This window comes from Gopherus flavomarginatus, chromosome 19 (genome assembly GCF_025201925.1).
Source record: "Gopherus flavomarginatus isolate rGopFla2 chromosome 19, rGopFla2.mat.asm, whole genome shotgun sequence".
NCBI lineage: Eukaryota > Metazoa > Chordata > Testudines > Testudinidae > Gopherus > Gopherus flavomarginatus.
The window spans coordinates 8,423,691-8,440,644 of NC_066635.1; the positions used below are offsets into that span (position 1 = coordinate 8,423,691).

General features: G+C 45.5%; 1 protein-coding gene across 2 annotated transcripts in view; it reads right to left on the reverse strand.

Annotated features, from left to right (window-relative positions):
- Positions 1-16,954, reverse strand: part of ATP2A3 (ATPase sarcoplasmic/endoplasmic reticulum Ca2+ transporting 3) — a 139,489-nt gene that overhangs the window by 66,795 nt on the left and 55,740 nt on the right. For both annotated transcript variants that reach the window (XM_050929396.1, XM_050929395.1), the window contains exons 4-5: positions 8,480-8,584; positions 7,427-7,565 (exon numbers count right to left, since the gene is read on the reverse strand). In XM_050929396.1, coding sequence (XP_050785353.1) covers positions 7,427-7,565; positions 8,480-8,584 — 244 coding nt within the window. The remainder of the gene's footprint in view (positions 1-7,426; positions 7,566-8,479; positions 8,585-16,954) is intronic.

Consider the following 16,954-nt stretch of genomic DNA (forward strand, 5'->3'; position numbering starts at 1 on the left):
TTCAGGGAGGGGACCTTCATGCTCCTTGCCTCTATGTATTTCCTAATGACCAGGCAGCACCACAGCTATTTCTGTATCCCTGAATCAAAGAATGCAAGATAATGAGAACTGAAACCCCCCTTGGCAAGAGATTTTATTCACACACATACAGCATCCATATAGATGGACCATTTTTAAGATATTCCAAAGTGCTCTTCTCCCCTTACACGAAAGGGTCATCTATTTGTGAGATGTAAAAAGCGACAAAGAGTCCTGTGGCACCTTATAGACTAACAGAAGTATTGGAGCATGAGCTTTCGTGGGTGAATAACTCACTTGGTCAGATCCAGACTAACAGGCCTACCCTTCTGATATCTGTGAGATGTAATCTATTGCCATCTGTGGGGACTAAAATTTATTAGCAGGATCTGAAGAGAACAGGTACATCTATACTATGGTGATAGATCCCAGAGAGCAGGGGTCAGAGCTTATAGCACAAGCCTCAGGGCTGACCTTGCTGGACTCTGCCTTGCGTGCTGAGAAAGAACGGACATATTTAAATCCTCTGAGGCTGCCAATGGTGCCAATCGCTGGGTGAGAACTGAACTAGCTTCACGAAGACAGGATCAGCCTCTAGCCTGCACTGCAACCTGCCTAGTGAGTTTTTTCCACTGGGTTGGTAATAGTTAAGGCTCATTCAGATGAGAGATTTATAACTAGCTTATTTATTTAAACACACAAACTTTCTTCGCCCTGTGCTAGCAAGGGGCTGTTTTGCTTCCAGGCATCAACTGTCCTTAGACAGCTACTAAATAGAAGCTAATCATTACTAAATCAAAGGCTGCAAGTTTCCACTGCGGTGAAGGCCAAAGGAAAAAAGTTTGCCTGAAGCCAATGAACGGACGTGGCTCGGGCACAAGAAAATGGGAACATAATGGATGGGAACAAGAAAAATGGGAACAACATTGGCATCAAGTGGTCAGAATTGGTTAGTAAATCTCACAAGGGACATTGCCTCTCTCTGCAGTGCTCAGCAGAAAGTCCTGTGGCCAGGGCTGGCTCAAGCCAATCTTTGATTTTGTACTTCAGCAGCTCCTAGAAACTCCAGCTGAGAGACCGGGGTCACACTGTGGTAGGTACTTACATACACGTAGTAGACAGTAGGTACTGATTTTAGTGGGGCTTGTAGAATAAGGTATTACTCAGCATGAACAACAGTAGCAGGATGAGGATCATTGTCAATAGCATGGGCAATGAATCGCCTTATCAAATATGTTGCCAGTTATCACTTTGCTGTTGTTATAAGGTAGTTATATGGCCCTAATCACCACAGGACCTGAAGATCTCACAATCTTTAATGTATTTATTCCTCGTAATGCCATGATCCTCACTTTACAGATGGGGAACTGAACCACAGAGCGACTAAGTGACTTGCCCATGGTCACACAGGAAGTCTGTGGTGGAGCAGGGATTTGAACTCTGACCTCCTAGGCTAGTGCCCTAATCACAAGGACATCCTGGCTCTCTGCACCAGTATTCATGTTAATTTCTAACATGAACTTTAACACCCCTCTCCTCCCCCACCCCCAAAAGAGACAGGCGATCTACCATATTTAGACAGCCTGGGAGAGAAGAGCTGAGGCCAGCTTTAAGAAATCTGCTACGAAGGCAAACCAAAATGCCATATTTAATGCTATTTAAACTGTTCTTCATTTTACCCACCAGGCAATAATTTTAATGATTTTAAACCCTTCACTAAGCTACTTCACCCCTTTTCTCAGGTTGCAATTTGCTCTCTCGTATGCTCCTGGATCAGCTAATTCTCACCAGTGAGTTGGGGAGGCAGAGCCCAGGCTGCTCCCATATCCCCACCCACAGGGCTGCAGAACAGAGAGTTTCTGGCACATTGCCCCTGCTCTACCTGCTGTTATTGGAGTCACAATCCAAAAGGGGAAATCAGGGGGTGCTGACCTCCTCCCCATTCCCCCATGGGCCAAGGAAGGGCTGCGACAACGGCTCACCATGATGAGCTGATAGTTACAGTTTAATGTTCCACAATCATGGCAAAAATGAGAGTGAGAGAGAGAGCGAGCGCGCGCTCATTCTAAGTTATCAAAGCATTGTTTTCCATTTTAAAATTGACAGTCGTTCCATCATCAATTTGGGGTTTTTCTCCCTTGGTAGATCCCAAGCTTTGAAAAAACAACAACAAATCTTTTAAAAAATGAAGTCAATTAATTACACACTGTTTGCATTAATCTCAGTCTTCCAACCTCCCACTCATCTGTCCTCCATACATTACACCCAACCTCTCTCTTTCTGAGACACACACACACACACACACACACACACGGTTATTCACTCAGAGACAGAACCACACACACACAGTTACTCACTCAGGGATAGAATCACCTCATTAACAGGGCATGCAGATGCCTGGAAAACTTAGCCAAAGCCAATGGAATTCACTACTGCAGGAGGTCAGAGCATTAAATATGGTGGCATGGATTAGGATCAAAAGCAGAATGCACCATTTTACTTGCTAAATTGGGGTAATCAAATATCACCTTTCAGGGCATCAGTTAATTGCAATAGGGATCAAGAAAGAATCTCTCTCTCACACATACCATTCCCCCGTCCCCCATATCATAGCACAGCACTGAATAACTGGTCAGGTAACTATGGTTTTCACTTTCCCGTCCTCAACCATCACACAGATGCCACTGCCAATGGAAAAAATACTGGAGTTTGGTCCTAGGTAGCATATACATATGCTCCCCTTTAGGTGTGCAAATGTGTCAGCTACCAGCGTTTACAGGCATGTGTCATTTTAAATAGCAGTGTCAATCATGCCCCCTCAGGCCCTAAAGTTATCTGAGCTGGTGCTCATGCTAGATTCACACACTCTTGTATTTGCAATCTAGGTATTATAATTTGCTAAGTCTGTCTCAGTTAAATAATGAATCCCCAGACAACGGCTCAGCTGTTTCTCCACTACTTTTGTTTTAATTACACCATCAACATCAAACAAAAAAATTAAAAAATCAGCAGCTCATATGCATGCTATAATTCGGGGGGCAGGGAAGCTGGAGGAGGCATCATGATGGTGTTTAACTAACTGCCCTACATAGTTAGAGGGAGAGGGAGTTGCTAGCAGGCTGAAAGGCTGGTGAAAGGCAGGCAGGGACAGGGAGTTTAGGGCCAGGGCCGGGGCGTGCATTCAGCCGGCCTAGGCAATCGCCTAAGGCGCCAGGATTATTGGTGGGCGGCATTTTGCTGGAGGGGGCGGCAGGCGGCTCCGGTGGAGCTGCCGCAGTCGTGCCTGCGGGCGGATGGTTGGTGGACCGCCCGCAGGCACGACCGCGGCAGCTCCACCAGAGCCGCGGGAGTAGCCGACCGTCCACAGGCACGACTGCAGCAGCTCCACCGGAGCCGCGGGACCAGCGTGCGGGGCAGCGAAATTGCCGTGCACCTAGGGCGCTAAAACCCCTAGCGCCGGTCCTGTTTAGGGCAGTAATAAAACAATAATCTGTATTGCAGTAGCAGCTACAAGGTCCCAGTTCGGGATCAGGGCGCCATTGTGCCAGGCACGTAAACAAGCATAATACAAAAGATTTCCTTGTCCAAAGAGTTGACAGCCCAATGGACGCTGATTTAATTTCTCTTTGTTGTTTATTTCAAGTTCTCTTTCTGAAATTCTTGTTCAAGAAAAAGCAGCTTAATTCTTTTTATTCCAGCGAAGGGGTGGGTCTGTGCTCCTCCTGGGGGCAAAGGAGAAGACAGATAGAGACAGGGCCCAAGCTGAGCAGCTGCCCACTTTCAGCACCAAGTACTTTAATGACTTCTGACTGCTCAAGTCAGCATTCTCCTAAAATCCCACAGAGACAGCCAGACCACACGGCTCGAGAGCCTAACGGGGCAGGCCTGGCCGAGACATTTTCCCCTGGTGGAAAAATCCTTGAGCTGTTTGGCCTGCGACAGCTGCATTTTATAATTTGTTCTTTTCGAGGAAGACACGAGCCTCCCTTTTCCAGAGAGCATCTTGGCCAGCCAATCCCCATGGGCTCACTTTGCCCACACAGAAAGGGAGCGTTGTGGAGCTGAAAAACTGCCCTGACCTGTTTTTCCCAAAGGACCGCCCCAGAAAACCAGATTGGATGAGCAGAGCCTAGAATGAGGAACCCTTTACCCATTGCTCACGTCCCTGATGCCCTGTTCTCTCCCTCCCACACAGAGAAGACAGAGGAGACCGCCCGAACACCATCTAGACAACAGTCTATGTCTTCAGACCTAGCAGAATCAGACATCACCTTACATGTGACCAAATCAGAGTTCTTTATTCATACACAGTTCAAAGACAGTTTGTGCTAACCTCACGCCAGAGCCCCAGCTGGCGTTCATCGATGTAGCTGCACTCTGGAGTTATGCCAATTTACACCAGCTGAGGGGCTGGCCCGTGATCATCTCCTTTATCCTCTGTGCATTATTTTTAGATATATCTATCTTCCAGATGAAGTGCAACAGGAAGACTTAACAAAGAATTGGATTAGTGCACAAGAAACAGCAGCGTTTTTCCACTAGCAAGTCCACAAAGTCGAGAAGAGCAGATGAATCTGAGGGATTTGGAGGTTTACAGTGGGTTTAAAGAAAAATCTTTGCTGGCTAACTGAAATGTGCCATTTTGGGGAGGGGTGTGGTTTAGCAAACCCTATACTTTAATCAATATAAAATATACCATAGCGAGCCTGAAGAACAAATGCTATTTATTTAATCCTCCAACAGAGCCTTCAATATTGAAAGGTAAAGAACACAATCCTACAATGAGTCCTGTAGGACTAGATTCTGGCTGGCTCTGCTCAAAGGAGTAGGGGACAGGAAGGATTAAAGGACTGGACTGAGACCCAAAAAACCTGGGTTGTATTCCTGCCTCTGCCACATACTGGCTGTGTGACCCTTGGGTCTCTCTGTGCCTCAGTTTCTGCATCCATAGAATGCGGACAGTACAAGGGACACAGTGAGGATGAACTCACTGGTCTCTGTGATGTCCCTGAAAGTCAAATATATAGATCACTCAATGCAGTTGGAATATAGCTACAAATAAGAGGAGGGACAGGCGGATAAGCCATAGGATGAAGTACACGAATGCAGATGGAGGCTACCCAAACCCAGATCCAAGAGCACAAGTCTCCCTAGTGCTCGCAAGCCAACGCTTTCTCCTCAGCCTCTCTCGCCCCTGCACTACTTGTCTTCCATGAATAACAAACCAAAATTACCAAGGATTCCAGCCCACACAGACAGAACAAATAATATTTCCCAAGACATTAAAAACCCAGCTCATGTAAATATTACACTTGCATTGTCTGCACATTTGTAAGAAGGTACTGAGAGGTGCTGGGGGCTGGTCTTTCCTCTCAGCGTTGTTGGGCGGCAGGTGTGAACATAAGAACAGCTATACTGGGTCAGACCAAAGGTCCATCTAGCCCAGTATCCTGTCTTCTGACAGTGGCCAATACCAGGTGCCCCAGAGGGAATGAACAGAGCAGGTAATCAAGTGATCCATCCCCTGTTGCCCATTCCCAGCTTCTGGCAAACAGAGGTTAGGGATAGCATCCCTGCCCATCCTGGCTAATAGCCATTGATGGACCTATCCTCCATGAACATATCTAGTTCTTTTTTGAACCCTGTTTTAGTCTTGGCCTTCACAACATCCACTGGCAAACAGTTCCACAGGCTGACTGTACTGTGTGGAAAAAATACTTCCTTTTATTTGTTTTAAATCTGTTGCCTATTAATTTCATTCGGTGACCCCTAGTTCTTGTGTTATGAGAAGGAATAAATAACACTTCCTTATTGACTTTCTCCACACCAGCCTGGATTTTATAGACCTCTATCATATCCCCCCTTCCTCATCTCTTTTCCAAGCTGAAAAGTACCAGTCTTATTAATCTCTCCTCATATGGAAGCTGTTTCATACTCCAAATAATTTCTGTTGCCCTTCCCTGTAGCTTTTCCAATTCCGATGCATCTTTTTTGAGATGAGGTGACCATATCTGCACGCAGTATTCAAGATGTGGGTGTACCATGGATTTATATAGAGGCAATATGATATTTTCTGTCTTATTATCTAACCCTTTCTTAATGGTTCCCAACATGCTGTCTGCTTTTTGAACTGCTGCTGCATGTTGAGTGGATGTTTTCAGAGAACTATCCACAATGATGCCAAGATCTCTTTCTTGAGTGGTAACAGCTAATTTAGACTACATTTTATATGTATAGTTGGGATTATGTTTTCCAATGTGCATTACTTTGCATTTATCAACACTGAATTTCATCTGCCATTTTGTTGCCCAGTCACACAGTTTTGTGAGAGACCTTCGTAACTCTTCACAGTTTTCCTGGAACTTAACTATCTTGAATAGTTTTGTATCTGCAAATTTTGCCACCTCACTGTTTACCCCTTTTTCCAGAACATTTCTGAATATGTTGAATAGGACTGGGCCCAGTACAGACCCCTGGGGGACACCACTATTTACCCCTCTCCATTCCGAAAACTGACCATTTATTCCTACCCTTTGTTTCCTATCTTTTAACCAGTTAATAATCCACGAGAGGATCTTTCCTCTTATCGCATGACAGCTTATGTTCTTTTGGATACGGGACTGGGAGTCAAGATACTTTGGTTCCACATTTCCTGACTTTGGACAAGTCACTTCACTTCTCTGTGTCCAGTTTCCCAATTGTAAAACAAGGATAATGATATTCATCTTCCCTCGAACAGAGCTCAGGGATCTAAAATCTAAGCATTATTACTCCAGATGCGGCTTCCCCAGAGCCACATGGAGAACAACTCTCACACTTTTGCTTCCTGGTGCAATGCCTCTGGGTCTGCAGCCTAAAGTCCTATGAGCACCTTTTGGTGCCACATAGCATTGCAAGCCCATGTGTAACTGGATGTCCACTATCACTCAGAGGTCTCCTCTTCATCTCTCCTTCCCAATCTTAGCATGCTTTGAATTTAGACAGACATGCAAAAATAAAAGCAAACAAGGGCTTCATTTTCCACCCCAAGATGGCTACTGTTATCCCACAACCCTTAAGAGAGACCATTTTCTTTCATGGAAAGCCATGCAGACCAAAGCCTAACTTACTTCAGATGAGCAGAGTCGGCACAGTGCTGGATATTCAGTTTAAGGCAGCACACAATGCTGGAACGGTTCCTGTTTCAGCTCATTATTCCGTGACAGGGCTGCTTCAAACAAAAGTTGCTCAAAATTAAAGAACCAGGGTGATGGTTGAGTTTCGCTGCATTTTCAGTTCAGTTCTAAACTAACTCAGGGTGGGGGTTAGTTTAGAACTAACCCATAGCCCAGCAGGATGTTTTCAAACCTATGCATACAGCCAAGGAGATGAGTGTGGGGGAGGGGAGGAAGAGAGATCATTGGCATACCTGCCACTTCCACAATATCCCCAGGAACAATATCTCGAGCCCGGATCCTCTGGACTCCGTTCCTGTCAGCACGGATCACTTTTCCCATTTCTGGCTCGTATTCCTTTAAGGCTTCGATAGCACTCTCCGCATTTCTCTCCTGTAAACACAGCGTGCAGCAGAGCTTCAGCCAGTTGTACGGTTTAGATGCCGGGGGGGGTGGGGGGGAAAGGAGCAGCTGTTGATAATCAGCAGCCCTTCCCCTATTTAGCTGCCTAGACTGAGCTATGAACTAGTTTTGTGAACAAGGGACTGGGAGCCAGGAACTCCTGAATTCTAATTTTGGCTTTGAAGTTGATTTGTCTTGTGGTATTGGGCAGGTCATTTAACCTTACTATGCCTCATTGCCCCATGGCTAAAGGAAAAAACGTTTACCTATGTCAGACGGGGAGGGGTAGTGAATGGCTTCAAAGCAGTATATGAAGTACTACATTTTGTGATGAGTCTTAGATGTGCCAGAGGCAAAGGAGCATGGAACCATCTGAGAGGAACTGGTAGAGTTGTTAATGGTTAGAACAATGGAGTCTCAGGATTTCTGATTTCTAGACTGAACTCTGCGATGGACTCACTCTGTGAGTGAGGGAAAAAGTCCTTGAACCCAGGCATGCCTCAGTTTCCCTGTGACATAGGGGTTAATGCTTGCCTAGAGCAACTACAGTCGTGGACCTTAGTGAGTGAGTGTTTGGAAAACACTTTGAGGTTCTTGCACGGGAAGTGTTCTGAACATACAAAGGAGCATTAGTATTTTGGAACTACATCAAAATGGACCACTATCACTTGAGCTTGGCTAGCTCGAAAAAGAGTAAATTGGATTGTAGGGAGCTCGAGTTAACACTACAGTGCAAACCTAGCACATGGTTCCAACTCATGAGCTTCCGTTTGTGCAGATAAATAGCCAGGGCTTCATTCATGCAGGCTGTACAGTTCCAGGTGCCTGGCCAATAGTTTCACTGCCCCCAGACAAACCTCAGTGCTTGTAGGAATTAAAGAAGGGAGATAAAAGTGGTTACGTACCTGCCACACCCCCACAACAGCATTGGCTAGGAGAATCAGCATGATGACAACTGGCTCCACAAATGCAGTAGTGATCTCTTCACCTTCTTCAAACCAGGCCAGGATCTGCAGGGTGGCAAGACAGTGGAACTAGGAACGGCTAGCTGTTTGGGGCATCACTCACACCACTGAAGCCAGAGGCAGTCCTTTCTTTGCCTTCCCTGGGCTTTGGATCAGGCCCTTCATCATGAGTGTGAATGCAATTAATGTTAGATGCCTTGGTTCAGCAAGGTATCTGAGCATGTGCTTAGACTGAAAACACACAATTGTTTGTACTGCAGTCAATGTAATGGGACCACTCAGGTGCTTAAAAAGTTAAGCTCCTGCCAAAGTAGCTTAACTGGATTAGGGTTTTATGGCCCTGAGGCACCCAGAGCTATGAATCAGATGACTAGGTGAGAAAAGCACAAGTGCTGGTGTGAAAAAAATCCCTCATGCCCATATTTTCACTACCTTGAGCTGCTTGTCAAAGCATTTGTACGGCAAGATCACAACACTGCCACAACAACACTATAAAGCATTCAAATGTCAGCTCATTCAAAGGCGTGTATGTATCAGAGGTTCCCATTCCCATGTTGATCTTTCGGGAGGGACATCTGCAATTCCTCCTGTTAGAAACCAGTCCCACCTAGAACTGCTGAAGGACAATTAAAAGGCAAGCTGGTTTTCTTGCCCGCAGTCCTGAGGTGCACAGTCAGGCTTAAAACAAGCTGCCCAGGATTTGATCAACCGATGCGTGGCGTGATCACAGGTCATTTTCACGAGGCAATTACCAGCTGATATGGAATGCCATTATTACAAAATGACAAAGCAGAGAGGGTGGGAGATGGTCGGAGATTTGTCAGATGGTCACTTATTCAAGTGGATTGGAAACCAGTTTGTTAGCTCACCAGCGCATGAACGGCTCACGTTATGCTTCACTGACCTGTGTTTGGACTTGGAAGGAATCGATATTGTATGGGTTATTTTCAATGAATTCCAGCAGATCTGTTTATTTCCCCCCTAGATTCTCTCTTTATCCACTTAAGGTTTTGCATTAGCAGAAAATAAGACAAAGGCACTAAAAGCTTCTTATTCAAAATGTTATGACGGTGCAAGTTAGGATTCAGAAATAGCAGCATATCAAAGTTTTATTTTACATGAGATTTCTCACATGAGAAAAATAGAACTGACAACAACAGCGTGCACCATGGCCTTGATCCAGAGCCCACTGAAGTTGATGGCAAGACTCCTTTTAACTTCAGCCTAAGCCAGGGTTGCCTAAGTCACCAAGTATTTACCAAGTACAACATAATAATTTTTTCTACATTTCCTCTCTGTATTCTTGATTAAAGCTATGGAACTTCTTCCCCCCATTTGGGTTTTGAAGAGAGAGAAATCAAGGAACCTTGATATATACTGATTAAAATCTGTTCCTTCCACATCTATGCATAACCTGCCCCCTCTCCTTGTCTCAGCCAGTAAATAACTCTGGTGCATGACTCTGGGCTCTGCTGTTATGTTCAAACCAGCAAACCAATTAACAAGGTAGCTGGGGATGTAAGGCAACTAACTGTCCACTAAGGAAAGTGGAGCTGCATATGTAACATGGTCCTCCTACTCATCGGAGCGGAGAATCTAATAAAGGGAGTCAGGTGAGTTCCATCAGAGAGTGGGAGAGAAGGGTCCCTAATAGGCATGGCACTTAAAATCAGTCAGAGGCAGTTTAAGAGTCAGAACACGAGTTCACAGCTTGCTGACGGAGATAGTACATCCAGATGTGTAACCATTTGTGTTTAACTAAACAAATGCCTGAGAATCAAGCACCTTTGAAAGCAGCAAAGAATCCTGTGGCACTTTATAGACTAACAGATGTTTTGGAGCATGAGCTTTCGTGGGTGAATACCCACTTCGTCAGATGCATGGTTTTCTTGCCAGCAATCCTGAGGTGCACAGTCAGGCTTAAAACACAGCTGACCAGGATTTGATCAACCGTTGCGTGGCATGACATGCACCTGACGAAGTGGGTATTCACCCACGAAAGCTCATGCTTCAAAACGTCTGTTAGTCTATAAGATGCCACAGGATTCCTTGCTGCTTTTACAGATCCAGACTAACATGGCTACCCCTCTGATACTAAGCACCTTTGAAAGCAGAAGGACACTGAATTAGTGATTATACCTCAAGGAAGTAGCTGTGACATCCTAGTTATGTTTACAGAGTTCCCCTTCCAGTTACATTAGCCTCTCTCTCTCTTTCTCTCTCATACACACACACACACACACACACACACACACACACCCCTCATTGTCTTGATTTTACAAAGGCCTGGAGTTTAGCTGACTGAAGCAAGGAAGATGAAGGCCAAAGCTGGAAGTCCAACTAAAGTCCCCAGCACTGCGTGCAGGTTTCACAGAAACTCTGTCATTCAGAATCCCAAACGTCAGGATTGGTTTTCAAGTACTGCACATCCGATTACCAGCTGGATGTGGTCACTGGCACGTGCACTTGCTCCCATCACACAGGCAGTCACAGGTACAAATCAGGCATGCAAATGGACACGCACTTTTGTGCCAACAATCCTTCTCAAAGTCAGGTCCTGAGACCCTATGACTGCTTTAGCTTTTCAGACATGCCACCTGGAGTCTTTACAGGAAAGTCCCTTATTCAGCAGCAAAACCAAATAGGTGCAACAGAGCATGATACAGTTGCCTAACCTGCACATCATTCTCTTAACGCAGGCCCTAAATTGTCGTTTTCTGCATTCAAAGAAAGAACCACCATAAAAGAAAAAACACACACACACCAAGGTCAATCACAAGAGCAGGTTTTCTAAAGCTCAGTTGCACCAAATCTAAATGTGGAGGCAAATCTGGCCTGACAACATGCCTTAAAGAGATAGCCACGTGTATTTTTCCACAGGGAAGAAGATATTATCCAGAGAGCATCTAAAAGGTCTGTGATATTAGACATTTCTAGTGCGGCCAACAATGTAGTTTCTAGGCACCACTGAAAGTATGTGACATCAGTGACACAGTACAGTACCAGGCACCACTAATATGTTGCGAATCAGTGCTATAATTTCTAAGGCTATGTCTAACTGGCAATTGAATGAAAGAACTTTTGTCTTTCAGAGGTGTTGGAACTCCCCCCCTCCCTGAACAACAAAAGTTTTGCCGTGACAAGTGCCAGTGTGAACAGCACTTTGTCAGCAGGAGCACTGTCCTGCTGACAACGCAAACAACCACTCATTGGGGTAGAAGTTTTTTGTCGGCAGGAGAGCTGACAAACAGCAGCTACACTGCGCGACATTTAGCAGCACGGCAGTGGTGACACATCCAGCCTACTCTGCACTATGCATTTAAACCGAATTTAGCAGCGTTAAACCAATTTAACCCTGCACCCGTCCACACAACAAGGCCCTTTATATTGATATAAAGGGCTCTTTAAACCGGTTTCTGTACTCCTCCCCAACGAGAGGAGTAGTGCTGAAATCAGTATTGCCATGTCGGATTAAGGTTAGTGTGGCCGCAAATCGACGGTATTGGCCTCAGGGCGGTATCCCACAGTGCACCATTGTGACCGCTCTGGAAAGCAAATCTGAACTCGGATGCACTGGCCAGGTAGACAGGAAAAGCCCCGTGAACTTTTGAATTTCGTTTCCTGTTTGCCCAGCGTGGAGCGCTGATCAGCACGGGTGGCGACGCAGTCCCAAATCCAAAAAGAGCTCCAGCATGGACCGTACGGGAGATACTGGATCTGATCGCTCTATGGGGAGACAAATCTGTTCTATCAGAGCTCCGTTACAGAAGACAAAATGACAAAGCATTTGAAAAAATCTCCAGGCTATGATAGACAGAGGCCACAGCACAGTGCTGTGTGACAAGCGTAACGGAAAGCCAAAGAATCAAATGGACGCTCATGGAGGGAGGGAGGGGGTACTGAGGACTCCAGCTATCCCACAGTTCCCGCAGTCTCCGAAAAGCATTTGCATTTTTAGCTGAGCTCCCAGTGCCTGAAGGGTCAAAAACATTTTCCCAGGTGTTTCAGGGTATATGTCGCCAATTTACACCCTCCCCCCCCCCATCCCCAAAAGAAAAGGGAAAAAAAACGTTTCTCGCCTTTTTTCAATGTCACCCTATATCTACTACATGCTGCTGGTAGACGGGCTGCTGCAGCGCTGAACACCAGCATCCCCTTCCCGGTGGATAGCAGTCATATTGTACCGTCTGCCATGGTCATCATCAGCCCGTGAGTGCTCCTGGCTGGCCTCGGTGAGGTTGGCCGGGGGTGCCTGGGTAAAAATGGGAATGACTCCAGGTCATTCCTGGCAGATGGTACAGAACGGCTGGTAACAGTCCTCATCATAGCAACTGGAGGCTGAGCTCTATCAGCCTCCCCCTTTCACGTCTAAAGAAAAGATTCTGTACTGCCTGGACTATCGTAGCAGTTGGAGGCTGCCTCCCCCTCATTTTATCTCACTAAAAAGTCAGTGTTTCTTATTCCTGCATTCTTTATTACTTCATCACACAAATGGGGGGACACGGCCACGGTAGCCCAGGAGGGTTAGGGCAGGAGGGAAGCAACGGGTAGGGTTGTTGCAGGCGTACCCCCTAGAATGCAGCTCATCATTTCGGCGGGATCTGACACGGAGCGGCTGTGCTCTCTGGTTTTCTAGTATACTTGCACCATATTCTAGGCAGGACTAACTCTATTTTTAGACAAAACATAAAGAAGGGAATGACCCGGGGAGTCATTCCCATTTTTGTCCATGCGCCCCCGGCCGACCTCAGCGAGGCCAGCCAGGAGCACCCATGACAGCAGCAGACGGTACAGAAGGACTGACAATTGTCATCTCATCGCCAATTTACAACAGCATGGCAAACAGTGCAACAGGGATTGTAACCGTCTGCTACCTTCCAAAGGCAAATGAATGCTGCTGTGTAGCACTGCAGTACCGCATCTCTCAACAGCATCCAGGACACATACGGTGACAGTGACAAAAGGCAAAATGGGCTCCATGGTTGCCATGCTATGGCGTCTGCCAGGGCAATCCAGGGAAAAAGGGCGTGAAATGATTGTCTGCCGTTGCTTTCACGGAGGAAGGATTGAGTGACCACACTTACCCAGAATCACCCGTGACACTGTTTTTGAATTGGGATCTCAACCCAGAATTCCAATGGGTGAGGGAGACTGCGGGAACTATGGGATAGCTACGGGATAGCTACCCACAGTGCAACGCTCCGAAAAATCGATGCTAGCCTCGGTACATGGATGCACACCGCCGAATTAATGTGCTTAGTGTAGCCGCGTGTACTCGACTTTATACAATCTGTTTTACAAAACCAGTTTATGTAAAATCGGCATAATCCCGTAGTGTAGACATACCCTCCATGTCGCTAAAAGCTGCGTAGTGTAGACACAGCCTAAGTGAGTCAGCAAGAATGCCAGCATTCAGATTACTCCGTGTTGTATAGACCAACTGCTATACTAACGTATGGACTTTGTGCTGATTCACTATATATTTGTTCAGAACAACAACAGATGTGGGAGAGGTCACTGGGAGGACAGTTACACATTAGTAAAGCTTCAGGATGTGTAAACCGCCAGGGCGAGTTTGCATACATGCCTCAGTTACAGAGTACACTTTGCATCTGGCAAGAAGAGTTGCAAATGAATCAACATTCCACCCCGGCAAACAAACACAGGCTTTTAAGCTTTCCATTGAAAAATTAAATACGGGGAGGGGGAGGGGGGGAGAATGGAGAGAGAAGAGACTCCTCTTAAAGATCTACCAGTCTTGCTGAGAAAGAAAGGTGATAGGTAGAGTTAACAACCAACCAACTCTAAATCCTTCTCCCAAAACTCAAACCCAAACCAAATCCACACAGTGCTCCCATTTTTCATTTCTGTGCCAAAATTGCCCACACAAGCTGTTATGGGGGTGTTTCCAAGCTGTTCAGGAAGCACTAGAAATCTCACCAAAAAACCTGTTGTCATAAGGCTGCCATCTCAATTTTGAACAAACAACATTTTGCACATTTACAGTGCCCTGCAGCACTTCACAATACCCTCACAGGAGGAGGGAAATTGCAGCAAAGAACTGAAGCGACTTCCCAAGATCTCTCAGCAAGTCAGAGCAGAACCAGGAACAGTACCGGGGAGTTCTGAATTCTTGTGCCCTGATCTAACTGCTAAACCATGTAATCTGCTTGCATGCCCAAACAAGCTTGGGTGAGGTCAGATAAGCATGCCAAGCTTTTGGAGGATCACTTATAGTGACAGCTGAAACCTCAACTTGAAAGGCACATGGCCCCACCATAGCTATGTCATTAAAGAAAATCTGTCATGATCCATAGACATCAAGCTACATTGTGGGTGCTCAGAATCAGTCTAAAATTTCTTTTCTCTAGCAGCAAGACGTTTCCTCATCTCTAAGGTGGAGATGATCTACATAGCCACCTTTCTAAAGTGATTTGGGATCTATGGATGAATAAGTACTCCATAACAGCTAAGAATAACAAAAGTCATTCATACATCCACTAGAATCTACACTTCCACACTGAAATCCTCAAAAATACGCACCATATTAAGGTATAGAGCAATTAAATACTACATTTTGGTATTGGTGTCAAATAAATTACACCCTACATTTTGGGGAGGCACATAGTTTAGTGGATAAGACAGAAGAGATGACCTAGGTTTTAGTCCTAGCTCTGCGACAGGTCACTTCCCTCATCTGTGCCAGTTTCTCCTCCCACCCTTTGATGTCTTGTCTATACACGCTCTTCAGAACAGAGACCGTCTCACTATGCATTTGTGCCACAATGGGACCCCCAATAGCAGTCAGGGCTTCTTGGCTGATATCACAACATTTTCTGCAGTAGAGGTTTAAAGAGAAGATAAATTTATACATTCCAAATAGCATTAGACTCAACCATGCCATTAAATCCCTTCCCTAATAGGACAGAATTCACAACAGCGAGAAGGTGGAGTTTGCTTCAATATCTCAAATTCTCATTCACGCATAACTTTGGTATCAATAGGCTTTTTAAACAGAACAGGCTCGACTAAGCTAACAGCAGGTGTAAGAGCAACTCCTACACACAATGGCATAATGCTGAAATTCCAACTCAAGAATCTAGCTGGAGAAAAATAATGTAAAACGCTGGATTTTTTAATTAAAAATGTAATGCCTCTGACTAGCATTAAAGTGGCTTTGAGACACCCAGACATTAAACTGTCAAGAGAGGCTTTATTTCAAAGCAAGAGGGTCCAAACGAACAGATTTTGTAAACAATTTCAGGACTCCTCCTTCCTTGATACAGACTAGACACATGGATTTGGTCCCTGCTGTCTAGATCGGAATGTTGATTAATGTGTGGAATTTTAAAATAAGCTTCACTTATATAAGAAGTTCCCTGTCTCACCTCCAATGACCCACACAACCTGTGAACAGGCAGAGTTCCCACATCATCACACCACCAGGCATTGTTTAAAAATAAGCCTCACCCTCTTTCTTGCACTCTGCCTGTGTTCTTAACTACAACCCTGCTGCAGGATTGTACTTGCCAACATAAAAAAGGGCATTTTCTCAGCCAGGCTTCACATCCCTCTCTCTAGATCTCTAGTTTTCAGAAAGCCACTCAAGCCTTTTATGTACCAGAGCTGGAGCTCCACAGGCCCTTCTGATCCAGCTAGTCGGGAGAAACAGTAGACTAGCTCTGCATCTCTCCATGGGGACCCAAAGTCCAGCACTCAATGGCTCTATTCATCTCTTTCCACTATGCCCAAGGTGCATCCCTAACAGTCTTTTTTGTCTCTCTCCCCTACAAAGCTCCATAATACCTGGAATCCCTCTCCATTCCCCCAGTCCTAAATCCTTTCACCCTCTCTTCCAATAGACAGCTCTTCAAGGAGAAACAGCCCACTTCCACCTCTTCATTCAGCTTAAAAAGAGGTTCACACACAACATCATGAAAATGTCTGTTCACCAATAATATGAATAATAAATGTTCTTTTAGGTATACAAGTAAAGCTTCAAAGATTTCCCATACTACTACTTTCCTACCCTTCCAAAAATGCAGTCCACTCGTCCTTATAGAGTCCTGAAGAGAAGAGAAGAGAAGAACGGAACAAGTCATTGAATCTTCTGCTAGTCAGAGGATCAAAAACAACCCTCCACTCTTTTTGTCCCATGCACGCTTTTCCTGGCACTAAGGATGTCTTCACTGCAGAGTTAACTCAAGTGATTGGCACATGGATCAGGGCACCCAGGCCAGCTTAGCCCAGGCGTGAGCAGCCACACTATAAAGCCACATTTAAGTTAGTGAGGCCACAGTGGCTCTGTACTTCCCCCATGTGTCACGAGGACTTCTGGGGGTATGTCCCTTGGTTCTAGCACTTCAGTAAGCTGAGCCTCAATATGATTCTTTCCTAATGAATTGTGGAAGAACT